Source organism: Chrysemys picta, chromosome 2 (assembly GCF_011386835.1).
Source record: "Chrysemys picta bellii isolate R12L10 chromosome 2, ASM1138683v2, whole genome shotgun sequence".
Taxonomy (NCBI): domain Eukaryota; kingdom Metazoa; phylum Chordata; order Testudines; family Emydidae; genus Chrysemys; species Chrysemys picta.
In genome coordinates, this window is record NC_088792.1 from 290,378,753 (window position 1) to 290,405,306 (window position 26,554).

General features: G+C 59.6%; 1 protein-coding gene across 5 annotated transcripts in view; it reads left to right on the forward strand.

The window, feature by feature from the left end:
• Positions 1-1,898: 1,898 nt before the first annotated feature.
• The window catches only part of LOC101950303 (microtubule-actin cross-linking factor 1, isoforms 6/7-like), an 82,006-nt gene continuing 57,350 nt past the window's right edge, over positions 1,899-26,554 (forward strand). The window contains exons 1-10 of one of the 5 annotated variants that reach the window (XM_065582331.1): positions 1,899-2,888; positions 5,250-5,793; positions 7,719-7,889; positions 8,715-8,881; positions 13,211-13,370; positions 13,628-13,712; positions 19,830-20,071; positions 23,520-23,639; positions 25,300-25,401; positions 25,644-25,862. In XM_065582331.1, coding sequence (XP_065438403.1) covers positions 5,317-5,793; positions 7,719-7,889; positions 8,715-8,881; positions 13,211-13,370; positions 13,628-13,712; positions 19,830-20,071; positions 23,520-23,639; positions 25,300-25,401; positions 25,644-25,862 — 1,743 coding nt within the window. In that variant the 5' untranslated portion in view covers positions 1,899-2,888; positions 5,250-5,316. Of the gene's footprint in view, positions 2,889-5,249; positions 5,827-7,718; positions 7,890-8,714; positions 8,882-11,660; positions 12,232-13,210; positions 13,371-13,627; positions 13,713-19,829; positions 20,072-23,519; positions 23,640-25,299; positions 25,402-25,643; positions 25,863-26,554 lie in introns of those variants that run through there. The other 4 variants (XM_065582329.1, XM_065582330.1, XM_065582333.1 and 1 more) reach the window with 4 other exon arrangements.

Genomic DNA, 26,554 nt, shown 5'->3' on the forward strand with positions numbered 1-26,554 from the left:
CCCCATGCCTGTGGGTGCCTGCTCAGTCTGTGCCCCCATGAGCTCACAGCCCCCGAAGTGCCTGTGCCCTGGCCGGCCCTGCAGCGTGGTGTGCAGGGAGTTAACGTGTCCTGCGGGGCGCTGGCCCCTCTGTCCCCCTCCTCGGGCCAGGCTGCCAGCTCTGCTGTGCGCAGGGAGAGCCCAGCTGCCCAGCGCTGCCCTGGCCAGCCCCTCCCCGCCAGGCAGCGGGGTGAATGGGATCCTTCCCCGCCGCCTTTTGTTCCGGGCCTGGCCTCACACGGCTCCCTCTGCATCCATGACAGCACAAACTGAAAGGGCCTTTCATCCCAGCCCCTGCACAGACAAAGCCAGCCGCAAAACCCACCCGACGTCCGGGATCCGAGGCCGCAGATCCCAGCCGCCTGCGCTCAGCTCAACTCCCCCCTGCCCTATGGGGGGGCCACGGAGTGTGCCCTGCCCTGCCCTGCCCTGGGAATAGCCCTGCAGGGGAAGGAGAGCAAAGCGCAAGCACCCACCTGTACTGTGAGAGCCCCCGGCACATCCCGCGGCCTGCGTGGCATTCAGCCTGAGTGCCTGTGGGCCCCGGGGAAGGAGCAAAGGGTTTGAGTGGGGGCTGGCAGGGTGAGGGAGGCAGGGCATGGAGGCGGGGGGGGGGGGCAGGGGGCGTTGGGTGGATAAACCAGGGGCTGGAGGAGGAGCAGCCACAGAGACTGGGAAGTGGGGGCCATGCACAGAGGGGTCCTGCCCGCTGGCTCTGTCTGGCACTCGGCTCCAAGCCCCTGGGCGGGCGCTCGGAGCAGGGCCGCAGCCGGGCTGCAGAGCCACGGCAAGGGGGACAGAGCTGGTCAGCGGGAGCTCAGGCACCCGCCCGCCGCAAGGGGTGCCCGAGAATATGCTAATTGCCCACAACGTCTCCAGCAGCCGGGCAGACAAAAGCCCCCCAGCTCGCCCCCCCGCAGCGAGGCCCAATGCACCAGCCGCTCCCCCCCAGCGAGGGCGGCGCCAGAGAGGGAGACGGGGGGGGGCAAATCATAGCGGGGTTTGCAGTGGGGTGTGGCGTGCGCAGCGCGAAAGCCAGTGGGGTTGTGGGGCTCCCATCCCGGAGCAGGGAGGGGCACCGGATCCTGCTCCCAATACTGCCCTGCTCAGGGCACGGGGCCTGGCACTGGGAGCTCCTGGGTGAAAAGTCTGAGCCCCAGGGCCGGGCTTTGGCAGCTCCGCAGGGGGAGGAGCAGCACCCCGCCCAGGACCTGAGCCCGTGCCAGGGTCCGCGGCTCTCAGGAAGGCTTTGGCTGCAGAGCGCTCCAGGCCCCGGCCCAGCACAGAGCCGGAAAGTGCTTGGCATGACAGCCCTGGGGGAGGGCGCTGTGCCCGTCTGGGGCTGGCAGACTGCCAGAGCCCGGGGGAGAGAGGGGGGCTGAGGGCAGCCAGGGACGGGGGCAGGGTCCAATGGCTCCCCTGTAATCCCGTTAGCCAGCCAGGCCTGCAGCTGGGACATTCCCTCTGCAGGGAGCCGGGAGCGGCCCGGGGGCTGAGCAGGCCAAGGGCGCCCAGCCGGAGCCCGTGGGAGCTGCTGGGCAGGACTCCCCAAGAGCAGCAGAAGGAAGCCGGATGGCTCCTGTGCCCAGCCCACCTCTCGGCGGTGTGAGAGAGACCCCGGATCTGTCCCAGTAGCACGGGCAGTCCCTCCAGGCTCTGTGCCACCGCGGCCCAGGGCACTGTGGGCAGGGAGGAGACACCCCGTGCCCCATCGGTGTGAGCTGGGTCCTAGCCACGCCTCAGCCCCACAAGTGCCGCCAAATCGTCCCCTCCTGCGTCTGGGCCCAGGACTGGGGCTGGGGCGCTGGCGCTGGCTGCACGGGGGCTGGCCGGCCCCGGGGGGACCCTGCACCAATCCTATGGGAAAGCTGCTGCTCCACCCTGGGCTGCTAGTGGGAAGCCCTGCCCCCCTCCCCCTCCGAGGATGGCTGAGAGTCCCCGGAGGGTTTCCCCGGTAACAGGGCCAGTTGTGAATTAGTGAGCAAAGAGTTAACGGGAGCGGGCTTATTGTATTAGTGCGAGTGTGCAGAGGGGTCAGAGGGGGAGGGGAGGTGGCGAGGGGCGAGGGAGGGTCTTCCCTGCCTGCAGAGAGAGGCCACCCTCTGCTCCGGCCCAGTCAGCACCTTGCTACCTGCCCCTGGCAGCAGGCCGGGCATCGGGGCCTGGCCCCAGGATTCCTGCAGGCCCGGCCCTGGGCAGCGCGAGGGTGGAGGATGGGGAAAGTTGGTTTCCCGGCAGCCCGTCCTGGGCAGCGCCTCTCCCCGCCCCGTCCCCATGGCGAGCTCGGTGCCTGCAGCCCGGAGTGACAGCTCCACGCCACCAGCAAGCGTGTGAAGCGAAGAGCGGAGCCGGGCTGGCCTCAGGGGCCCGCTGGGCCCTTCGCAGCAGCCTGCGCCGAGCCAGGCTGAGAAGACCCCGCTTGAGGAACTTGGCCAGCGTGGGACACAGACGCCAGCCAAGTGCCTTTGAAGTGGCACAAAAGGCCCCCCGGCCCCACCAGGTTTGCGTGAGGCCACTTCGGGCAGCCCAGGCGACGTCGCTGCCTCTGTAACTTCAGCCAAAGTCTCCGCTGGAGTCGGTGCTCTCGCTTCCGCCCTGCGCGGCGGGCCCGGCACTGCCAGCCGCACGCGGACAGGCCGCAGGAGCCCCCGGCGGGCCCACGGATGGCCGGACGCTGCAGAGGGAGCAGCGACTGACTCGCCGGCTGGTTCCTCCCTTCGGGCCGGGCCCAGGCCAGAGGCTGCCCATGTGTCTGTCACACGCTGGCCTGGGTCTGTCTGGAATGAGCCGTTTTACTTTCTCCCTGTACCAGCCTTTGGCCCGCGGCGCTCAGGGCACGTTACCGAGGGGTAAGTGTCATTCTCCTCCCACCCAGCTGGAGAACCTGGGGCCAGTGCAGGGAACGACTGACCCACGCCGGGCGAGACACAGAACCCAGGCGTCCTGGGTCCCAAGCCACCTGCTCTAACCACTGAGACAGAACCTCCCTCCTCTGCCCCCCGGACACAGCTCAGTGCCTGGTGCTCCTATCGGGGCGTCAGGGTGTGTCCGGGGCATGGTGGGTGCAAGGAGAGGAGCGGGGTGGGTGGGCGGCTCCTTTCAGAGGGGACTAGAGTTGGGTAGGTAGTTCCTGTGCGTGTGTGTGCGTGTTTGTGTGTGTGTGCGTGTGCGTGTGTCAGTGTGTGTGTGCGTGTGTCAGTGTGTGTGTGCGTGTCAGTGTGCGCGTCGGTGTGTGTGTGTGTGTTGGTGTGTGCGTGTCGGGGTGTGTCGGGGTGTGTGTGTGTGTGTGTTGGTGTGTGTCAGTCGCAGGGTACTGGTGGCTCCTGTATGACTCCCATGGGGGCAGGCTTTGCTTTCCATGGGTAGGGGTCTAGTGCAGGGTGCTGATGTACTCCAGGGGGGTTGTTGGTTGCAGGGTGTGGGGGCTCCCACGTGTGTGTGGGAGAGTAGGATATATGGGCTCCCACTCACAGGGATGTGTGTTGCAGGGGGTAGGGAGTCCTGTGTGTGTGTGTGTGTGTGTGTGTGTGTGTGTGTTGCAGGGTGTACTGATTCCTGCCAGGGGGTAGGGACTCTGCCTGTGTGTGTGTCTTGCAGGGTGTAGGGACTCGTCTGTGTGTGTGTGTGTGTGGTGCAGGGTGTAGGGACTCGTGTGTGTGTGTGTGTGTGTGTGTGTGTGTTGCAGGGTGTAGGGACTCGTGTGTGTGTGTGTGTGTGTGTGGTGCAGGGGGTAGGGACTCGTGTGTGTGTGTGTTGCAGGGTGTAGAGACTCGTGTGTGTGTGTGTGTGTGTGTGTTGCAGGGTGTAGGGACTCGTGTGTGTGTGTGTGTGTGTTGCAGGGTGTAGGGACTCGTGTGTGTGTGTGTGTGTGTCTTGCAGGGTGTAGGGACTCGTCTGTGTGTGTGTGTGTGTGTGTGGTGCAGGGGGTAGGGACTCGTGTGTGTGTGTGTTGCAGGGTGTAGGGACTCGTGTGTGTGTGTGTCTTGCAGGGTGTAGGGACTCGTGTGTGTGTGTGTGGTGCAGGGGGTAGGGACTCGTGTGTGTGTGTGTGTGTGTGTGTGTGTGTTGCAGGATGTAGGTACTCTGCCTGCAGGTGTCTGTTGTGGTGCAGGACGCCGCACATGGGGTGACTGCTGGGGAAGGTGGGGGTGTTTGAGCAGCAGGTTGGTGTCCGGTGGCAGGTGCTCGGTGGTGGCGTTGGGTGGGAGTGGGGGTCAGGCGTTCCGTCTCTGGGGGACACGCTGAGCCCTGGTGTCTGAGTGATGGATGCACGGTGCAGATGGCCAGGCTGGGGGGTTGCACGGGGATGGCGGGGCTGTGTCCGGGTGATGCTGGGATTGATGGGCTGTGGCTGGCTGAACGCAGAATGGGGACGGCTGTCTGACTCCTGTCTGGAGTGTGGGTGTTTCAGTGACTGATGGTTCGCCAGCCCCACTGTCTGTAGCAGCTTGCCCCTTTCAGACCCCCCGGTGCTGCCTTTGTCAGGGCACTGCAGACAGATGGCTCTTTTCTCCCGGCTCCAGCTTGCCCAGGAGTTAATCCAATGGTACAAAGCGATGCCGGTTGGAAGCAGCTGCCCGTCTGCCTGGTGCCCTGTGCTGCCTCCCTCATTCCCCTTCATTTACATTCCCGTTAGCGAGACGAGCGGCCTAAGCACTGGCATCGCCACACAGGTCCCGGGAATGCCCTGCCAGCCCAGAGGTGGCCTGGAGCAGAGTCTGGAGCAGAGCCTGGAGTCGCCAGCCCCGGAAATCCCTCTGTGCCCTGTTGTCCCCTCTCCCTAACCCCGTCTCCTCACCCTGCTCCCCGCTCCCGTCCCCAGACCCAGCCTTGTTGTGCCCCGGGCCCCTCACTGGGAGCTCAGCCCTTCGCAGCCCGGTGCTCAGATCCGTGCCCGGGCTCTGGGAGCTGCACTGACCCCAGGGCAGGAATTTGGGCAGCTGGTCAGGAAACGAAGGGACCTGCTGGAAGGGCTGAAACCCCCATGTCGGGGGCTGGTGCCCGGGATGGCAGGATGGGCCTCAGCCCGGGCCCCTCTCACACCGGGCAGCAGGCAGGTCCTGGGGCGGGTTCCAGGGGGGTGGGAACGGCCCACGCTCCCAGGATGGACCTGGGGCCCGCAGGTCAGATGCAGGCGGGACGCAGGTCCCCAGGTGCCTGCTGCCATGTCCCGCGTGGCCAGTAACGGGGCTGCCCCTCGTTTGTTTTAGGCTGGCTTTGAGCGGCGGGGCTGAGCTTTCGGCCCCTGGCCGGCCGGCTCTGTGCCACCCTTTGGCCATGGGGAACGCGCTGGGCAGGCCCAGCTGCCTGGGAGACAAGAGCCAGAAGCCCGAGGAGTTCCTGAAGGACGTGGGGCTTGGCCCCGACCACCTGGCGGGGAGGAACAACTGTGACGCCAGAGCTGGGGCCCCTGACAAGTCTCCCCTGAACCCGGTGGTGATCGAGAACGGCTGGAGCCTGAGCCCAGGCTCGGCAAAGAGCCAGCCAAGCAGCCCCCTGCCCAAGCAAAACAACATGGAGGTGAAGGTGCCGAACGGGAGCAGGGGCTGCAACCCCCTCAAAGCCCAGCTGGAGGCGGCCTGGACCCCCCCGAGAGGCGCCCCCCCCAGGGACTCGGGCAGCAGCTGGGCCTGGAAGCCCGTCAGCACCAGGGAGGTGACCGAGGTGACTGAGGTGACCGAGACCATCGTGACGGAGATCGTGGAAGTGACCGAGTACCCGGGCGGGGAGCCCGTTGTCACCAGGACGGTGAAGGTGCTGACGGAGTGTGCCGGGGAGCGGACGGAGGTTAATAACGTGTGCCAGCCTCTCGGATCCCGCGGAGCCCAGCAGCCAGGCCGGGGCTGGTGTGTCTGAGGGGATGCCGCATCGGCCCCCATGACGCACACTGGGCTCTGCAGGGGGCTCGCTGCCCAGGAGCTGTTTGTTTGTGGGGGTCCCCCTAGCAGGCCCGGAGTCCTGGCCTTTATCCTGTGGGGCGGGGTGGGGAGCCCACCGGCGGTGAGGGGAGTGCGCTTCAGGCTCTGGTAACACCCCATGGCCCCACTGCCTGCACAGGACCAGTCTTTGGGGGGTGGGGGGAGGGTGTCCCAGTGATCTCCAGCTGCGGGACCATTTCAGAGTGTCTCTGACAGCCAGGCTTGGCTGGCTTGGGGCAGGTTCTGCTCTCGTGGCTGGGCTGTGGTGCCAGGCGGGTGCGACTCAGGGGCACCAGGCCAGGCTGGGCTCCAGTGCTGGGCAGGTGTGTTAGGAGGGCCAGGCTGTGGTGCTGGGAGGGTGCATTACGGGACCATGCCAGGCCTGCTCTGTTGCCAGGCCAGTGCATTGTGGGGGCCGGGCCAGACAGGCTCTGTTGCTGGATGGGTTGAATTAGGGGGGCCGGGCGGGTGCATTGGGGGTGCTGGGCCAGGCCAGGCGGGTGCTTTGGGGGCGGCCGGGCTGCCCGGGCTGGGTGGGTGTGTTAGGGGGGCCAGGCCGGGCGGGTAGGTTCCAGTGCTGGGTGGGTGCATTACGGGGCCTGGGCCGGGCTGGGCGGGTGTGTTAGGGGGGCCGGGCGGGTGGGTGAGTTCCTGTGCCAGGTGGGTGCGTTACGGGGGCTGGGCTGGCCGGGCTGTTTCTTGTGGCTCGTGCTGTGGTTTGGGTGCTGAGCTAGGGTGACCAGATGTCCTGATTTTATAGGGACAGTCCCAATTTTTGGGTCTTTGTCTTATATAGGCTCCTATTACCCCCCACCCCATCCCGATTTTTCACACTTGCTGTCTGGTCACCCTATGCTGAGCAGGGACCGTGTTCACAGTGAACTGTCGTGTTCCTTTCACAGGAGACATCGTCCCCCCGGGGCTCAGGGCGCTACGCGGTGTCCTGGCTCCGGCCCGTCTCAGGCACAGCCCGAGCCCCCTGCGCTGTAGCTGGGAGTGGGCTTGTGGAACCTGGTTTCTGTCCGTGTCTCACTGGCTCCTTGCTCCTGCATTTCACCGGGGTGGGCCGGCAAATCCCCCCTACCGCCTGCCCAGGCGGTGTGGTGGCCCCTGGCTGAATGGTCTGAGAGTTCCCCGGGTGCAGCCTGTAGGGAGAGCTCCCAGGGACGGGGCACCCGACTCCAGCTGGGCTGCGGAGCCTCCTCTGAGCGCCCAGGGAGCTGAGTTCATCCCTGCGCCCAGAGGGGCTGGGCCGTGGTTGCTGCTTGCCAGCGACAAGCTGCAGGGGGGTTGCCCATGAAGCACAGGCAGTAGCCTCTGCCTCGCTCGCCCGGCTGCTGTGCATGGCTGGGAGGAGGGTCGGAGTCCCTGGGCCTGCTCCAGGGGTTGTAAAGCAGCTGTTTTGTGACTGACTCTACACCAGCTCCAGAGCAACGGGTCCCTGCCTGCCGACCGGGCAGCTCGCGGGAGCCGTGGGCCGTGCTCAGCAGCAAGGTAACAGTTGCCCCGAGGGTGGGCAATGACCCTGATCAGGGGGCGAGGGGAGGGCTGGCCCCACGTGTGCCTGGCACTGCGGTTACCGTGGGGCCGGGGGGTAGGATGCTGCTGAAAGTGACGGGGTGCCCAGGATGGGGACTGTGCTGTTCACCGGGGCCATTGGTGCTGCCCATGGGGCTACCGTAGCGCTGGGCTGTGTCCTGTCCATGGTAACCTGCCGGCAGCCCCCGGGTTCTCACGGGCACGTCTTCCTCTCCTCCCCAGGGTGCCCTGCGGGCCATCACGCTCCCGGAGGGCTCCCCGAGTGTGGAGCAGGCCCAGGACACTTTGGAGACGCTGCTGACCTGGGTGGCTGACATGGAGGACCTGGTTGGCAACCAGAAGCCCCCTTCTTCTGAAGTGAAGGTGGTGAAAGCCCAGCTGCAGGAGCAGAAGGTGAGCGAGCCCCCGAGGTCCCTCCCAGGGGTTTCCGGGGAAGGAGCAGCTCTGGGGAGAGGTGGGCAGTGCTTGCTGGGTCCTGGGGGGAGCTGCCAGGACATGGCATCTCGGCTGTGTGTGGCTGAGCATGGCCACGCCTGCACGAAGGGGGCTGCCCGCTCCCCGGAGGGGTGACGTCTCACTAGGCAGGGCATGAAAGGGAGGCACAGCGTACAGCCCACAGCCCAGTGCTGGGCAGCGCATCAGGAGTGAGCCCTTCTCCGGCTCCGTGGCAGCCTCGGTAGCTGCTCCTGCTGGAGGCTAATGCCTGATGGATGCTGAATAGCCTCTCTGCCCTGGGAGCTGGGGCAGGCACCACCCCCAGGCCATGCAGCAGCGCTTGCCATGCCCTCCTGCTCACTGCCCCTGCCTTGCCTGCAGTCTGGAGGAGGTCTGTCTGCCCAGGGCCGGCTCCAGGCACCAGCGGAGGAAGCACGTGCCGGGGCGGCTCATGCTAAGGGGCGGCATTCCGGCCATTCGTGGGGCGGTGCAGTCCAGGCGGCTTTTTGGTTTTTTTTTTTGCTTGGGGCGGCAAAAATGGTAGAGCCGGCCCTGTGTCTGCCCCCCTCCACCTCTGGGACTGGGGATAATTGACTGATGCTTACGGCTGGCTCTGTTGGGGGGTGTAGTGGGTTGGTCCCCTGGGTGCATGGTGCTGTGCAAGGTGCTCGGATCACTGCCCGGGGGTTGAGGGCCAGGACGTGCCTAGGCTGTGGAGTCGATTCCGTTGGGTTCGCCATGAGGACAGCACCGCCATCACCCCGTGCCCTGATTCCCCAACAGCTCCTGAAACGGCTTCTGGAGGAGCGGAGACCCCGAGTGGCGTGTGTCCTGCAGGACAGACAGCTACCTCGTGAGCATGCTGCCAGGACAAACGGACAGGAGGTGAGCGGGGGCCTCTCAGACCTGCAGGAGAAGTGGGGAAAACTGATCCAGAAGGCGAACGCCAGGTGAGTGAGCAGAGCTGCGATCTGTGCAGCGAGGCTCTGTGGAGGCCAGTGCCGCTGCTAGCATGGGTGAGGTGGGCACGCTGGGCTCTGGCCTCCCACGCTAACCACTTTCCTGCCCTGAAGTGCCCCCTCCTGGTGCTGGGTTTGGGGTGCAGGTTCTGGACCTCACAGCAGTTCCCTTTGGGTCAGTCAGTCGCTGTTTGTGCTGGGACAGTGCGTGGTCAGACTCGGGGCCCTGGTGCAAGGCACTGCCCGTGCTGGGAGCTGTGGTCCCTGTCCCTACAGGCTGTCCCAAACCACTGGCAGAGGATGCAGCTAGGCACTGGCCCCAGACATGCCAATCCCCTGCCCAGTGCTGCCGTGTGGATTCCTGTCACCACCTTGACCTGGGAGCTGAGGGCGGGTGGTGTTACTCGCGCACTCCAGGGCACCCCTTTACCCAGTTCCTAGGGCTCAGGACAGACTCCCCTGCAGGTTTGCAAGATCTTTTCACCAGTGAAAGAGGCTCACACAGCAATATCCTGATCCTCCCGTTATTAACAATCACCAAGCAGAACACACACGCTAAGCGTACAATGCTCTGCTCGCCAGGCAGGCAGACTTTCCCTGTTGGCCAGGTGTGACGGTGCTGCCCGTGGGAGCCAGCCGAGGTCACTCAATCAGGGTGAACTGCAAACAGAACGGGGCAGACAAACCCCAAACGCTGGTGGATCTTCCAATACTTAGATTTACCCAAACAGCTTCTGTAGTACCTCACTGATTACTCAGAAGTCCAAACAACGCAGTTCCCTTAAAGTGCCCAGCCTCAGGCCTCCGTCCAGACACACCCAGGGCCGGCTCCAGGCACCAGCTGAGCAAGGGGGCAGCGGCGTGGAGAACCAGAGCACCCTGCAGGGCAGTCCTCTTCCTTCCCTCCCCGCCGACCGGAGCGGAGCCCTCGCGGCAGGCAGCAGGAGGCGGCGCAGCGGGAGGGGCCGCGTGGCAGCGCTCATGATGTAGCCCTGGCCGCCCCCTTCTCTCTCTCTCTCTCTCCGGGCCGCTCCCTCCCCCTCCACCCCCCAGCCGGTCTCCCTGCACCCGCGCTCCAGCCACGCCGCAGGTTTTTGTTTTTTTTCCGCTTGGGGCGGCCAAAAAGCCAGAGCCGGCCCTGGACACACCTGTCAGATATGATGATGATTACTGAAAATCTGATCTCATCATATAAAAGAAAAGGTTCTTCCAACCCCAAAGGATCAGCCACACACCCAGGTCCAATGATAACTTAGATCTTACCCAAAATACACACTATAGTCAATTCTTATTAACTAAACTAAAATTTATTAAAAAAGAAAAGCGAGAGAGTGTTGGTTAAAAGATCAATATACAGACAGACTTGAATTCAATTCTTGAGGTTCAGACACAGAGCAGAGATGGTGAGTTTGTTGCCAAAACTTCTTTTTGGGCTATAACCTCTGGACTATTTCTATGTCCATATTCAGGGTGACTCCAGTCAATGACTGGGGATCTCAATCCTTATGGCTTCAGGTTTCCCCCTCTTGAAACCCAAAGCAGATTGAGATGAAGCAGGATCCTGTCCCAGGGTTCTTATACATTTCCAGCAGCCTTTCGGCCTGTGAAAACAATAGGCTTAACTCTCCTTCTCCCAAACATCCTGGCAATTAGCACAGGGTAATTTATCCATTAAACAGTTCAGATACAGGTTATCACAACCTTCAAAGAGACATAGAGACAATAATACTATTTCCCTCAAGTATCTTCCTACATGTTAATATTCCTTTTTTGATCTTTGAATCAAAGCTATAGCAATAGACCAGACTTGTTTGCTTACATCACAAGACCTGAGCAAACAGCTTCCCTTCTACCTCTAACAATGCCGGCTGCATTTCAAAGCTCTATTCATTTACAGATCTTCCTAACCAGTCTCTAAAGTTCGGCCATGGGTCAGGTCAGTCTGTGAGTTAATTAACTCTTTCTGGCCCTGTCACCTTCCAATGAGATATTAGATCACACTCCTAACGTCACACCAGGCAAGGTCGGTCTTGTCTGGATTCTGGCTGCTGCACCTCACGGTCATGCAGAGGATTCTTAGCAGCTCTGATTTTAGGCTGTGTCTTGGGGGGTGAGTTCTTCTTTTCAGGTCTTTCCTCCTTCTTCTTTTCCCTTTTCCTTTCTCTTTCCTTCCCAGCTGGTCTCCTTCTTGGGCCTCAGTTTATATAGAATCTTGAGTCCCGCTTAGCTGTGCCTTAACCAATGATTTTACTAAGATATTACAAAATAATTCTTTGACCAATCCTAACGTATTGTGAAATAATTCTTTACCCAGTCATACCCCACCACCTTAGTTGATTTAAATCTTGTAAAATTAATTATGCAACTGACAGAAACAATCAATGACCCGACAGAAACCAGACAGATAAACACTAGAGAAGTGGGGCCCGTAAAGGCAAAACAATAAAGAAGTAGGGATTTCACACCCGCAACTGCTGATACGTGATTCCTTGCCAGCAGAATGCCGTCAAAGAAAGTTTCCTTTCACCATCTTTATCTGGTGATGGTGGGTGCGACTGGGACTGGAGCCTTCGGAACAGCCCGATAGGACATTGTTTTGATGTCATTTAGAAGGAATGTGGGGATGTGACTTTCTGCTTCTTGGCTGATGGCTGGTGTTCTCCTAAGTGGCTGCAGACAAAGGCCTCAGGCCTTGCAGGGCGGAAGGGCTTTGTGGCCAGGTCGGGGAGGGCGTTCCGTGGGGAGAGGTCCATGGACATTTGGGGTGGGGGCACACGAACAGGTGGTGGAGTGGAGCAGGGAAGAGAGGAGCCAGAACTGTCAATCTTCCCGCGGGCCTGTCAGCTTCACACAACCTGCCAGCCTGGGCGGGGGGACGGACGCTGCCTCAGGATCAGTGGCACAGGATCAGAGGCCACTGGTGTGGAGGGGACACGGGTGGAACAGGGAGCTCACCCGGCAGTGGCTCAGCCACACGGACACAGCAGCCCACGAGGGTTCATAAAGTTCCCCTTGTTCAGTGTCACCTGCGTTCGGCCCCACTGCATGGCCCGGCCCCGTCACTCCGATGGCCTCACCCCCCAATGGCCAGGACAGCCCGTGCTGCGGTGCAGTCTGGGGGGCAGGGCCGGTGGGCTCCGGGGTGAAAGGGCCTTTGTGCTTTCTGGCTGACTGGGCTGCATCAGGACACAAAGTCCCCCTGGGTGAGGACAAGAGCCGCTGCAGCAGTGCTGAGGGAGCTGCAGGGGGTCCACAGCCAGACCACCCTGCACACTCTCCCCAAGGTCCCCTAACGCCCGCTGACCATGGTACAGAGGGAAACTGAGGCACAGAGTGAGGACGTGAGTTGCCCATGAGCGTGCAGGGGCAGGGCTGGAACTGGAACTGGGGGGTGAGGGGGCTTGGCGCCAGGGCCCCTGCTGTGACTCGAGCTCCCGTGCTATAGGATGAAGGGACCAATCAGAGGAGCTTTCTGTCCCTTGCCTGCCCCAGCCCCCATGGGGCAGAGGGGTAGGTGTTGGCCATTACTCACTGCCCCAGGCCTCACTAGAACAAGGGGCACTTTGTCTATGGAGCTGCTCATGTCTCCTCCCTTGGAGTCTCCTGCAGTCTCATGTGTCCTGGGGAACTCCCTGCCACTAGGGGAGCCAGAACTGTCAATGAGGCCGGGAGCGCAGCAGGATTTAGCAGAGGACCGGGTGCTTACCTGGGGAAGAGCCCAGCGGCTGTAACAGTGAGGGCTACAAACAGGGCACTAGTCCTGCCTGCCCTCGACAGGTGCCAGCCCCTCGCTGTCTGGCTAGGAGGGACCATCTCCTCTTTCAGAGCCTGGGCTGGCTAGCCCCTGGGCTGCTCTGACAGGCACTTTCTGGGTCCACCAAGTCAGGGCTGCCTGGGGGAGAGCGCTGAGCCGGGCTGGGCCCCCCCACCTGCTGCTGCCGACTTGGGCCAGCTCTGCTGCAGAGACGTGGCCCTTTGGGGCTGCGCTGCCGGGCCAGGGTATGCCTGGGAACCAGAGGAGCACAGCTCATGCCTCTCTGTGGGGCCGTGGGGAGCTCAGGGGGCAGGCAGCACAGGGAGGAGGGGCGCAGCATGGAAGGGGCAGGCGAGAGGGGGTACGGGGAGCAGGGGGTGCTTGAGGAGAGGGTGTCACTGGGGAAATGGGGGAGAGGAGATGCTCTAACCAGGGGCTCCGCTGGGCGAAACGCCAGTGGGGTAGTTGCCCTTTGGGGACCCTGGGGGCCTTCAGCCCTTCCCCCATGGCTGGGGGACACGTGGCCTGGCCCCCGCCTGGCTCTCCCCAGCCTCCTTTCCCCACAGACACGGCTGCTTGGAGCGGATCCTGCCAGCTGCTCAGCGCTTCCAGGAGTCTGTGGATTCCTTCCAGGAGTGGCTGAGCGCCACCGAGCGGTGCCTGGCCCAGCTCTGGCATGCCAATGGCTGCGTGAGCCAGCTGCAGGCTGCCCACCAGCAAAGCCAGGTGAGGGCAGGAGGGTGGCTGCACCGGGCTGGCCTGGCTGGGACTCATAGCCGGCCCTGCAGCATGGCCGAGGGAGGGACGGGTACAGGGGCAGGGGCCCCTAGAGCATGGAGCAGCCCCCAGCTCCAGAACCCCCCAGCCGTCCCTACGCACGAGGGGAAGGACTTGGGGGTGGGCACATGGGGGGCGGTGCAGCGGCCAGACTGTGGGGCTGGGCTGAGCAGGCCTGCTAAGTCTCACCTGTCCTTTTCCTGCAGGGTCTCTGTGAGGAGATTCGTTCCAGGCTGGGCGACCTGGAGCAAGCCCTGGAGCGGGGGCAGCAGGTGCTGGAGCTGGTGACAGGCAAGTGGCAGAGCAGCTGGCTATTGGGAACTGCAGCCCCCAGGCCCAGACTGCCCAGCGGTGAATCACTGCCCCACATTCCCCACCAGGGGGCGCCCAAATCCCCCTTCCCAGATTCCCCACCAGGGGGCGCTCGGATCCTACTGCCCCCCATTCCCCACCAGGGGGCGCACGAATCCCCCCTTCCCAGATTCCCCACCAGGGGGCGCTCGGATCCTACTGCCCCCCATTCCCCACCAGGGGGCGCACAAATCCCCCCTTCCCAGATTCCCCACCAGGGGGCGCTCGGATCCTACTGCTCCCCATTCCCCACCAGGGGGCGCCCAAATCCCACTTCCCACATTCCCCACCAGGATGCGCTCAGATCCTACTGCCCCCCATTCCCCACCAGGGGGCGCACGAATCCCCCTTCCCCCATTCCCCACCAGGGGGCACCCAAATCCCCCTTCCCACATTCCCCACCAGGGGGCGCTCGGATCCTACTGCCCCACATTCCACACCAGGGGGCGCCCAAATCCCCCTTCCTACATTCCCCACCAGGGGGCGCTCGGATCCTACTGCCTCCCATCCCCCACCAGGGGGTGCGCAAATCCCCCCCTTCCCTCATTCCCCATCAGGGGGCGCTCGGATCCTACTGCCCCCCATTCCCCAGCGGGACACGCTTGGATCCTCCAACCAAACTGTTGGGGGCTCCTGCCCTGGTGCTTACCCTCTCACCGGACGCTCTCTACAATCCACTCCTGCTTGGGAGTTTGCTGAAATTTGCTTTTCCCAAACTGCTCACCCCAGTTCACTCCTCCACCACAGGCCACCCTGATCCCTTCCTTCCCTGTGTGCTGCACAATCCCGTCTGGATTGACTCATCCCCTGGTGCTCCCCTTGTCCCACTCCTGTCCCAGTGCTCACCCTGAACCTCTCCTCCCCACGTGCTGTTCTCAGCCTGTTCCTCCCTGAGTGTTTGCTCCAATCAGCCCCTCTGGGGCTCACTTCAATATCTAACAATGCTAGGTGCTAACTTTCTAGGCTAGAGACCTGACAGCCACTTGGGGCATTTGTGTCTAGACACACACAGGAGACCTCACCGTGACAAAGATGAACTGATCACAGGAAAACCTGAGGCTTGTCTAGGTGCAGAGGATTATGCTCTAAGTTCAGCATGGCCCAGACCAGTAATACACAGAGTGGGCACTTGGAAACGGACAAGCTTCCAAAGTGTAAAACAACTCTGAGCAAAATTGAATGTCAGGAAGTATTTAAAGAAGCAGTAGCAATTATTTATGGATTCATTTAGGTGATTTAATATCAAATGCAAGGAAAATCTGGGAAGCTGACAGCCGTGAGGACAAATCAGCAGTTAGGAAGGCAGATAATTGACAAGAGAAGCTAACGGTATCAGTGAAAAGTCTTGGGCCGTCTGTGTAGCAGGAAGGAATGAAATCCCAGCAACGGTCTAGGTTTGATCCCAGGCAAGGAGGGCAACGCTGCAGGCGTGATGCAGAAGAGGCAGACGTATTCGATAACTATTTCTGTTCCATTCAGAAAGATGCAGGGGGAGGTATTCACATCTTACAGTGACCAGGGAATAGTGTCTCCCATCTGTAACTACTCACCTGTATAACTCTGCCCCAGGGGTATCATCGAATTGGCTGAGGTGCTCACTGACCCACTAATGCTGATTTCTAGTAAAACTTGAAGAACTGGGGACTGCCCAGAGCGCTGGAGGAAGCTAAGGCAGTGTCTGTATTTGGAAAGGAGAAATGAGCTGACCCAGGAACCCAGGCTGATTAGCTGGGCAGGTCATGGCAAGGCTGACACGCTCGAGAGAGACTCAGAAGATGGAAGCATAAGAAATACCAGTTCTCCTGGCTGTATGGACAATAGGTCTTAACTTGATAGCGTTTCTGAAGTGATTTCAAGTGTGATGGACAGTAATAATACTCTAAGGTACCTGCCTCTGTGCTAGCCCTTTCCTCAGGGCTCCGAGTGTTTTACAGAGCAGGTCGTTATCATTACCCCCAAGGTACAGGTGAGGAAACTGAGGCACAGAGAGGGAAAGGGACTTGGCCAAGGTCACCCAGAAAGCCAGGTGCCCAGCCAGGACAAGAACCCAGGTCTCCTCAGCCCCAGTGCAGTGCCCGGTTGATGTGACGTGCTGTAAGGCGGGTGACTTAGTCACGCAGGACACATTAGCACTGTACAAAATTATTGTGGCACCAATCGACTAGAATTCTCGGAGGGGTCAACAAGCATGTGGACAAGGGTGATCCAGTGGATATAGTGTACTTAGATTTTCAGAAAGCCTTTGATAAGGTCCTTCACCAAAGGCTCGTAAGCAAAGAAAGCTGTCATGGGATAAGAGGGAAGGTTCTCTCATGGATTGGTAACTGGTTAAAAGACAGGAAACAAAGGGTAGGAATAAATGGTCAGTTTCAGAATGGAGAGAGGTAAATAGTGGTGTCTCCCAGGGGTCTGTACTGGGACCAGTGCTATTCAACATGTTCATAAATGATCTGAAAAAGGGGTAAACAGTGAAGTGGCAAAATTTGCAGACGATACAAAATTACTCAGAATAGTTAAGTCCAAATCTGACTGCGAAGAGCTACAAAGGGATCTCACAAAACTGGCAACAAAATGGCAGATGAAATTCAATGTTGATAAATGCAAAATAATGCACATTGGAAAACATAATCCCAAATATACATATGAATTGATGGGGTCTAAATTCGCTGTTACCACTCAGAAAAGAGATCTTGCAGTCATTGTGGATAGTTCTCTGAAAACATCCACTCAATGTGCAGCGGCAGTCAAAATAAGTGAACAGAATGTTGGGAATCATTAGGAAAGGGATAGATAATAAGACAGAAAATATCATGTTGCCTCTATATAAATCCATGGCCGCCCTCATCTTGAATACTGTGTGCAGATGTGGTCACCCCATCTCAAAAAAGATATATTGGAATTGGAAAAGGTTCAGAGAAGGACAACAAAAATGATTAGGGGTATAGAACTGCTCCTGTATGAGGAGAGATTAAAAAGACTGGAACTTTTCCCCTTGGAAAAGAGACGACTAAGGGGGGATATGCTAGAGGTCTATAAATTCATGACTGGTGTGGAGAAAGTATATAAGGAAGTGTTATTTACTCTTTCTCAGAACACAAGAACTAGGGATCACCCAATGAAATTAATAGGTGGCAGATTTAATACAAACAAAAGGAAGTATTTCTTCACACAACACACAGTCAACCTGTGGAACTCATTGCCAGGGGATGCTGTGAAGGCCCAAAGTATAACTGGGTTCAAAAAAGAATTAGATGAGTTCCTGGAGGATAGGGCCATCAATGGCTAGTAACCAAAATGGGCAGGGATACAGCCCTATGCTTGGGTGTCCCTAAACCTCTGACTGCCAGAGGCTGGGAATGGGCGACGGGATAGATCACTGGATAATTACCCTGTTCTGTTCATTCCCTCTGAAGCACCTGGCATTGGCCACTGTCAGAAGTGGGCTAAATGGATCACTGCTCTGACCCAGTATGGCCAGTCTTTTGTTCTTATGGCCCACATTAGTTGAATTACAAATTAGTTAATTGACAAAAATTCTGCAGAAAAGGACCTAGGGGTTACAGTGGACGAGAAGCTGGAGATGAGTCTCATAGACTCATAGACTCATAGACTTTAAGGTCAGAAGGGACCATTATGATCATCTGGTCTGACCCCCTGCATGCTGCAGGCCATAAAACCGTCCCTACCCTTTCCCTGGACTCTGCTGCTGAAGTCCCCAATCCTGTTATTAGTGACTTCAATTGGCAGAGACCCTCCTGCTAGAGATCCCTGCCCCATGCTGCGGAGGAAGGCGAAAAACCTCCAGAGGCTCAGCCAATCTGCCCTGGAGGAAAATTCCTTCCCGACCCCAAATATGGCGATCAGTAAGACCCCGAGCATATAGGCAAGAGTCTCCATCCTGACCCCTTTTAGCCATTATGCTATTTACCTACCATTGCTTGGTTTTCCTTGACTACTATGTTTTACCATTAAACCATTCCCTCCATAAACTTATCTAACTTAATCTTAAAACCAGACAGGTCCCTCGCCCCCACCGTTTCCCTCGGAAGGCCGTTCCAATATTTCACCCCTCTGACGGTCAGAAACCTTCGTCTAATTTCAAGCCTGAACTTCCCCACGGCCAGTTTATATCCATTCGTTCTCGTATCCACGTTAGTACTAAGCTGGAATAATTCTTCTCCCTCCCTTGTATTAATCCCTCTAATATATTTAAAGATAGCAATCATATCCCCTCTCAGCCTTCGCTTTGTCAGACTAAACAACCCAAGCTCCTCTAGTCTCCTTTCATACGACAGGTTTTCCATTCCTCTGATCATCCTAGTGGCCCTTCTCTGCACCCGTTCCAGTTTGAGTTCATCTTTTTTAAACATGGGAGACCAGAACTGCACACAGTACTCCAAATGAGGTCTCACCAGCGCTTTGTACAACGGAAGCAGGACCTCCTTATCCCTACTAGATATACCTCGCCTAATGCATCCCAAGACAGCGTTGACTTTTTTCACCGCCACGTCACATTGTCGACTCATAGTCATCCTGCGGTCTACAAGGACCCCTAGGTCCTTCTCCTCTTCCGTTACTTCTAACCAATGCGTCCCCATCTTGTAACTAAAATTGTTATTAGTCATCCCCAAATGCATCACCTTACACTTTTCACTATTAAATTTCATCCTATTTCTGATACTCCAATTCACAAGCTCATTCAAGTCTCCCTGCAGGATATCCCTATCCTCTTCCGAATTTACAACACCTCCCACCTTCGTATCATCCGCAGTCGACAGTGTGCCCTTGTTGCCAAGAAGGCTAACGGCATTTTGGGCTGTATAAGTAGGGGCACTGCCAGCAGACCGAGGGACTTGATCATTCCCCTCTATTCGACATTGGTGAGGCCTCATCTGGAGTACTGTGTCCAGTTTTGGGCCCCACACGACAAGAAGGATGTGGAGAAATGGAAAGAGTCCAGCGGAGGGCAACAAAAATGATTAGGGGTCTGGAGCACATGACTTATGAGGAGAGGCTGAGGGAACTGGGATTGTTTAGTCTGCAGAAGAGAAGAATGAGGGGGGATTTGATAGCTGCTGTCAACTACCTGAAAGGGGGGTTCCAAAGAGGATGGAGCTCGGCTGTTCTCAGTGGTGGCAGATGACAGAACAAGGAGAAATGGTCTCAAGTTGCAGTGTGGGAGGTTTAGGTTGGATATTAGGAAACACTATTTCACTAGGAGGGTGGTGAAGCACTGGAATGGGTTACCTAGGGAGGTGGTAGAATCTCCTTCCTTAGAGGTTTTTAAGGCCCGGCTTGACAAAGCCCTGGCTGGGATGATTTAGTTGGGGATTGGTCCTGCTGTGAGCAGGGGGTTGGACTAGATACCTCCTGAGGTCCCTTCCAACCCTGATATTCTATGATTCTGTGACAGAGTGCAAAAAAATAGTTGTACCTGGGGAGACGTCATCCACTGGGGATGTTTCTAGTGGGGTCCCACCGGGACCTGTTCTCAGCCCAGGGCTGTTCAATGTCTTTATCCGTCACCTGGAAGAAAATATAAAATCTTTGCTGGTGACATTTGCAGATGGCACAGCAGTGGTGGAGTGGTAAATAATGCCGGGGACCGGTCAGTGGTAGCGACTGGGCGGATGGCTCGGTGAGATGGGCTCTGTAGAACAATCGCTGTTTTACTACAGCGGAACAAAGACTGTAGCTCAGGTTGGGGGCTGTACCTGGGATGCCGATCACACCCTGGGAGCAGACAGCTCTTCGATCCAGCAGACAAAGGCAGAATGAGATCTGAGGGCTGCAAGCAGAAGCGAGAGAAATGCAGACGAGAACTAAGGGGCAGTGGTTAGTGGTGATGCGAATTAACCATGGAAGAGCCCGCCCAGAGCCATGGTGGCTTCTCCATCACCTGGCGTCTGTGAACCCAGCCTGGATCTTCCAAAATCTCTGCGCTAGCTCAGCCAGGGGTTGTGGGCTCAGGACGGGGATGGTGGGTCTCTCCCGTGCAATGGAGGAGGTCAGACCAGATGGTCTTGTGCTCCCTCCTGACGTTCGACCCCTCTGCAGGCGAGGAAGCCCAGCTGGCCCAGGAGAAGATGGAGTCCCTGAGGATGAGGTATCTGATCATGGGGCAGAGCAGTGGCGACATCCAGCACCGGCTGGCGCAGACCCTGGAAGCCTCATCCCATGTGGACTCTGCCCAGGAGGACCTGGCTCTCTGGTTGGGTCGAATGGAGAAGGAGCTGGGCTCTGGGGACAGCCAGCCAGGTGATGGGCCGCACCCGGTCAGTGCCAGCGACAGAGAAAAGGTACTGAGGGCAAGGGCGAGGGGAAGGGCCCAGGATCAGTCCCGGGGCTGAGACTCAACCCCCATTCCCGATCTCGCCTCCTCCCCTCTGGTGGGCACACACGGCCCAGTGTCGTAACTTTCCAGTCGTGCAAATCGTCCCGCCAGGTTCCAAATTGTACCCAGGAGACCAGCTGGGAAGGAAAGACAGGGTGGGTACAGCCCAGGCAAGGGACCCCCTACGCCTCGGCCTGACCCCGAGGGGCCCTGTGGCCATTACTAGGTGGAGATGGTGAAGTGATTAATGAGGCACATGTCACGGAGGGTGGGGGAGACCAGGCCCGGCACCCCCGGCTTCCTGCGATTCACCATGACTCTCAGCCAGCCAGTAAAGCAGAAGGTTTATTTAGACGACAGGAACACAGTCCAAGACAGGTCTTGCAGGCACAGACAACAGGACCCCACTCAGTTAGGTCCCTCTTGGGGCCCCAGGGACACCACAGCTCCGTTGGGGGGTCAGAGCCCCATCTGGGCTCCCCTCCATTACACCAGCCAGCTCCAAACCGAAACGCCCTCCAGCATCTCTCACTCAGCCTCCCCAGGCCTTTGTCCAGTTTCCCCGGGCAGAGGTGTCACCTGGCTCCAACCCCCTTCCTGGGTTCTCACGTTACATGCTCAGGTATCTTCCCTCAAGGCCAGTCTCCCATCCCCCAATGCAGACCGTCCCAGCCACACTCCCCTGTCAGCATTCACAGACCACAGTAAGAACAGTCCCAGTTGGTCACAGCCGGAAAGGCTGAAGTGTTCAGTAAATAGTGCTGCTCTGACTTTGACAAGCTGAGGGATGTTGTGCGCTTAGCACACCAGGACGACAAAGTAACTAATGAAGAACAGGAGTACTTGTGGCACCTTAGAGACTAACAAATTTATTAGAGCATAAGCTTTCGTGGACTACAGCCCACTTCTTCGGATGCATCCAGGCTGTAACGAAAGCTTATGCTCTAATAAATTTGTTAGTCTCTAAGGTGCCACAAGTCCTCCTGTTCTTCTTTTTGCAGATACAGACTAACACGGCTGCTACTCTGAAACCTGTCAAAGTAACTAAGAAGCATGTTAACAGCATCTACTAGGGAGAAACATTTTTAACTCAGCAGGCCCAGGTAACTCCAAGCCAAGAGCCCTAGAAGAGCTGGCGGAGGAGATCTCTGGCCCACTGATTTATACAAATTCCAGAAGACATCAGGATAATTAACCATTGGCACAACTTCCCAAAGGATTCCTCCTCACTGGCAATTTTAAAATCCAGATTGGCTGGGATGTTCCTAAAAGCTCTGCTCTAGTTCAGACAGGAATTGCTGTGGGCAGGTCTCTGCCCATGTCACACGGGCGGTCAGGCGAGATGATGACAGTGATCCCTTCTGGCCTTGAACTCTTTCAATCTACGGCTCATTCCCAGGCTAAATAATGAACCGTTGATACGGGATTCAGTTAATATAGAGTTAAAGGGAGGGAACCGAATTACTGCCAGTCACCGCGGCGTTATGGGGTGTGGGTCTTGTCAAACAAACCTGGGCTTGTTTGTGATGAGGTTACAGGTTTGGTCGCACAGATGTAATAGATTTCGGGAGGCCTTTGGCTTGGTACAGCCCGGCAGTCTCACTACAATTAGCGCTGTAGAAGCACAGGTGAAATGGATTAGGAACCAGGTAAGAGAGATCTAAGAAAGCAGCTGTCAGCAAGGACTCCTCCGAGACTCAGGCTCAGGGTGTACCTAGTGGGGTTCCCCAGGGACCGTTCTAGGTACTCACCACTTCCATCAGAGGAGACAGACATTGGCAGAGCGGTAAGTAACGAGGACAGCGCACCACACAGGTGTGGCACTGGCAGCGGGAACGTGCGTCCCAGCGTGGGAGACAGACACCCGCTAGCGCGCTGCAATAGCAGGGGGCCGCCGCAGCGCTGGCGAGCTCCTGAGTGTGCACCAAGGGGGTTTGGACTCGGGTGCTAATGTGAGCCGCGGCTCGTGCCCCCACGGCCACACCCTCGCTTGAGCAGAGCTAGCATGTGTCTGTCGACGTATGCTGGGAAGCACACACCCAGCTGCAGGGCAGACGCACCCCCAGAGTGATCGCCATCGCTTGGTGAACTGGCCCCATTTTTTAAAAATACATTTGAACACAGCCACGTGCAAGGATATAGGTCTGGGGCCCAGGAGTGCCCGTGTCCCTAGAGACGGGGCTGTGTCCTGGGCAGCAGCGATATGCAAGGCCGTAGGTCTGGGGCCCCAGGAGTGCCTGTGTCCCTAGAGACGGGGTTGTTAGGGGTCAGAGTGGCTAAGCAGCTCGTGGTTGCTCAGTGCGATGCTGGGGCAAGAACGGTTAGTGCGACCTGTGGCTGTATGACCAGGAGTAGCGAGCAGGAGCAGGGAGGTGATTTGAGACCAGCGCTGGAATACTGGGCCCAGTCCGGGGGGCCACATTTCAAAGGCTGAGGGAAAACTGGAGAGGTGCAGCTTAGCCAGGAAATGATTGGAGGGCTGGAGAAAACGCCTGGCAGCGAGAGACGTAAGGCGCGCAGGCTGTTAGCTTGTGAGAACGCAGACTGAGAGGTGACTCGGGCGCCGTGTCCAGGCACCGTGGTGGGGAGCACACAGCAGGTGCGGAGGGCTCTGTGACTGAGCACAGCACAACAGGGACCGATGGCTGGAAACTGGAGCCCGACGTGTTTAGCAGGGAGGGAAATTACCTCCCAAGGGACTGAGGGGGAGGAGGATTCTCCATCTCTTGGTGTCTCCAGCTTTCGGCTTGACAAGGTCCTGAGAGTGTTGCTTTAGCCAAGCTCAGGTGATTGGGCTGAGCACAGGGGAAAGGGGTGAAATGCTCCGAGCCCTGCTAGGCAGGGGTTCACCAGCTGAGCTACCCAATGGTTCCACTCCCCCCGCAGCACCTTGTTCAGGTTCCACGCCTCCCCCATAGCCCCTTGTGCAGGTTCCACTCCCCCCCGCCCCACAGCCCCTCGTGCACGCTCCACTCCCCCCATAGCACCTCGTGCACGCTCCACTCCCCCCCGCACCGCAGCCCCTCGTGCACGCTCCACTCCCCCCGCAGCCTCTCGAGCAGGTTCCACTCCTCCCCCGCAGCCCCTCGTGCACGCTCCACTACCCCCCGCAACCCCTCGTGCACGCTCCACTCCTCCCCCATAGCCCCTCATGCAGGCTCCACTTCCCCACCCCCCCGCAGCCCCTCATGCACGCTCCACGCCTCCCCCGCAGCCCCTCGTGCACACTCCACTCCTCCCCCGCAGCCCCTCGTGTATGCTTCACTCCCCCCCGTAGCACCTTGTGCATGCTCCACTTCTCCTCCGCAGCACCTTGTGCACGCTCCACTCCCCCCCGTAGCACCTCGTGCATGCTCAATTCCCCTCCCCCCCAACACACCTGGCGTCTGACCCGAGGGGCGTCTCTGTCTCAGTTTGAGCAGGTCCTGGGGGCCGAACACGCCCACCTGGCCAGGCTCGGCCAGCACCTGGAGAAGCTCAGGCCGGTCCAGCTGGACGCCCAGGCCATCTGCTCGCAGCTCTCGGCTCAGCAGGTAGGGACGCCGGCCCCGCGCCCAGCCCCGGCTCCCGTCTACACAGACGCCAATCCCTCAGAGGGAGGCAGCATGCGCCCAGGGTGTTCCCTATGCCCCAGCCAGCGCCGGGAATTCAGACTGCGTTTCCTCTCCCCGCTGGATTCCCCTGGACACATGCACTGAGGCAGGCACATGGCCACATGTACACGCATGGACCGAGCCACGTACACACGCCGACTGCAACACGCAGCACGCACCGATTCTCATGGCCTGAGCCACATACACACGCAGCACGCACCGATTCGCACGGATCGAGTCACGTACACACGCTGACTGCAACACGCAGCACACACCGATTCTCACGGCCTGAGCCACAAACACACGCAGCACGCACCGATTCGCACGGACTGAGCCACGTACACACGCCGACTGCAACACGCAGCGTGCACCAATTCACAAGGACCAAGCCACATACACACGCCGACTACAACACGCAGCATGCACTGATTTGCACGGACTGAGCCACATACACACGCTGACTGCAACACGAAGCACGCACCGATTCGCATGGACTGAGTCGCATAAACCTGCCGACTGCAACACGCAGCATGCACCAATTCCCACGGACTGAGTCACATACACACGCTGACTGCAACATGCAGCATGCACCAATTCCCACGGACTGAGTCACATACACACGCTGACCGAGACACGCAGGACGCACTGATTTGCACGGATCGAGCCACATACACACGCCGACTGTAATACGCAGCACACACCAATTCGCACGGACTGAGTCACGGTAGCCTGTGCACACACACACTCAGAAGCGCTGACCGAGACACACACAGCACCCACCGATTCGCACAGACTGCGCCACTCTAGCCAATGCACACACGCAGACACGTTGACTGAGGGCAGGCGTCTTTCATGAGCAGTTCAGTACGTTCAGGTCAGCGAGGCGCTCAGCCCGACGAGCTCCGTGGGAACTGCCAGAGCGTGGCAGAGCCTAGCCCGCAGTGCCTTGTCGGAGGGGGTAGGACCTGCTTTCCCCGCGTGTGAGCTCAGATCCCCTTCTGGAACTCGGGACAGGGGCGGCTCCAGGCACCAGCGCAGCAAGCGTATGCCTGGGGGGGCAAGCCGCGGGGGGTGCCGTGCCGGTCATTGTGAGGGCGGCAGTCAGGGAGCCTTCGGCGGCATGCCTGCAGGAGGTCCGCCGGTCCCATGGCTTCGGTGGCAATTCAGTGGTGGGTACATCGAAGCCGCGGGACCAGCGGACCTCCCGCAGGCACGCCGCCGAATCCGCGTTACCAGCTGGCCGAAAGCCGCCTGACTGCCGTGCTTGGGGCTGCAAAATACATAGAGCTGCCCCGGCTCGGCCCCGCTTCGCTGGCTCTGGGACTGCTGGGGGCATGGAGACAAAGGCCAGCCACGGCAGAGGCACCGTGCCCAGCGCAGGGCAGTGAGTGGCGGCCAGAGAGAGCTGGGTTTCGCCTGCCTGTCTGCCAAGGGAACCCCCTTGGAGGGGTGGGGAAGTGAGTGTGGCCTAGCGGGTGAGTTGGCAGGTGTATTGCTGGGGCTCCTGCCCGGGGCAGAGGCAGCTGGATCCTCGCCTGCCTGTGTTCCCCACGGGGGAGGGCAGCAGCAGGGTTTGTGCTAACGCCTCTCTCCCTCTCAGCTCCTCTCCGCCGAGGTTCTGCACCACCGCGGCCTGGTGGAGCGCCTGCTGGGGATCTCCGACCCACTGCTCCGTGCCTGGCCCTCACACCAGCACCCGCAGGTGAGACCCGGCACGGCCTCTGGCCAGGGACCCGTGGGTGATGGGCAGCAAGGGGTGTCCCCTCGGGTATCTGACCCCCTGCGTTCCCCAACCAGCCACCGGGTGACACTGCTGCTCCATGGGGAAAAGCCCCGCAGCCCGTGGGCTGGGCTGGGCAGAGCCAGTGCGCTTGGGGAGAAGGCCCATGGCCCATGCTCTGGCCAGCGCCGTGCGCGCCCCTGTGAGCTGTTTCTCTGCCCCAGCCGTCAGCGCAGTCCCTCCGGGAGCAAGCCGAGCGGCTCTTCCTGGAGAGCGCAGCCTGCGCGGTGCAGCTGGAGCGGGCCCAGGGCCTGCTAGCCCAGTTCGCTGAGGCCCATGACGAGCTCACACCCTGGCTGGAGGAGACGCAGCTGGTGGCCGCGCGGCTCTCCCCGGACGCCATCAGCTGGGAAGCCTTCAAGGAGCAGCAGGACCTGCTGCAGGTGAGCGGGGCTGGAAGGCGAGCGAGGCTGCGGGGACGGAGCCCAAGAACTGGGAGGGGCCCTATGGAATGGGAGTAGGGTGGCCTTGGCCAGGTGTCTGGTTTTTGGCCAGAACGCCCGGGCGAAAAGGGGCCCTGGTGGCTCCAGTCAGCCCTGCTGACCGGGCTGTTAACAGTCCAGTTGGTGGTACAGCGGGGCTAAGGCAGGCTCTCTGCCCGGCTCCGTGCAGCTCCCAGAAGTGGTGACATGTCCCTCAGCTCTGAGGCGAGGCAAGGGGGGCTCCACGCACTGCCCCTGCCCCGAGCACCAGCTCTGCAGCTTCCATTGGCCGGCAACCGCAGCCAATGGGAGTTGCAGGGGCGGTGCCTGTGGGCAGAGGCAGCCCACACCGCGCAGAGCTTTCTGGCCACACCTCCGCTTCGGAGCAGACGTGTTGCCGCTTCTGGGGAGCTGCCCGAGGTAAGCGCCGCCCGGAGCCTGCACCCCTCACCCCCTCCCGCACCCATCCCCTCCCACGCCCCAACCCCCTGCCCCGCCCAGAGTCCCCTCCCGCACCCAACTCCCTCCCTGAGCCTGAACCCCTCACCTCCTCCCGCGCCCCAAACCCCTGCCCCCGCCCAGAGTCCCCTCCCGCACCCTGAACTCCTCATTTCCGGCCCCACCCGGAGCCCTCACCCCCAGCCGGAGCCCTC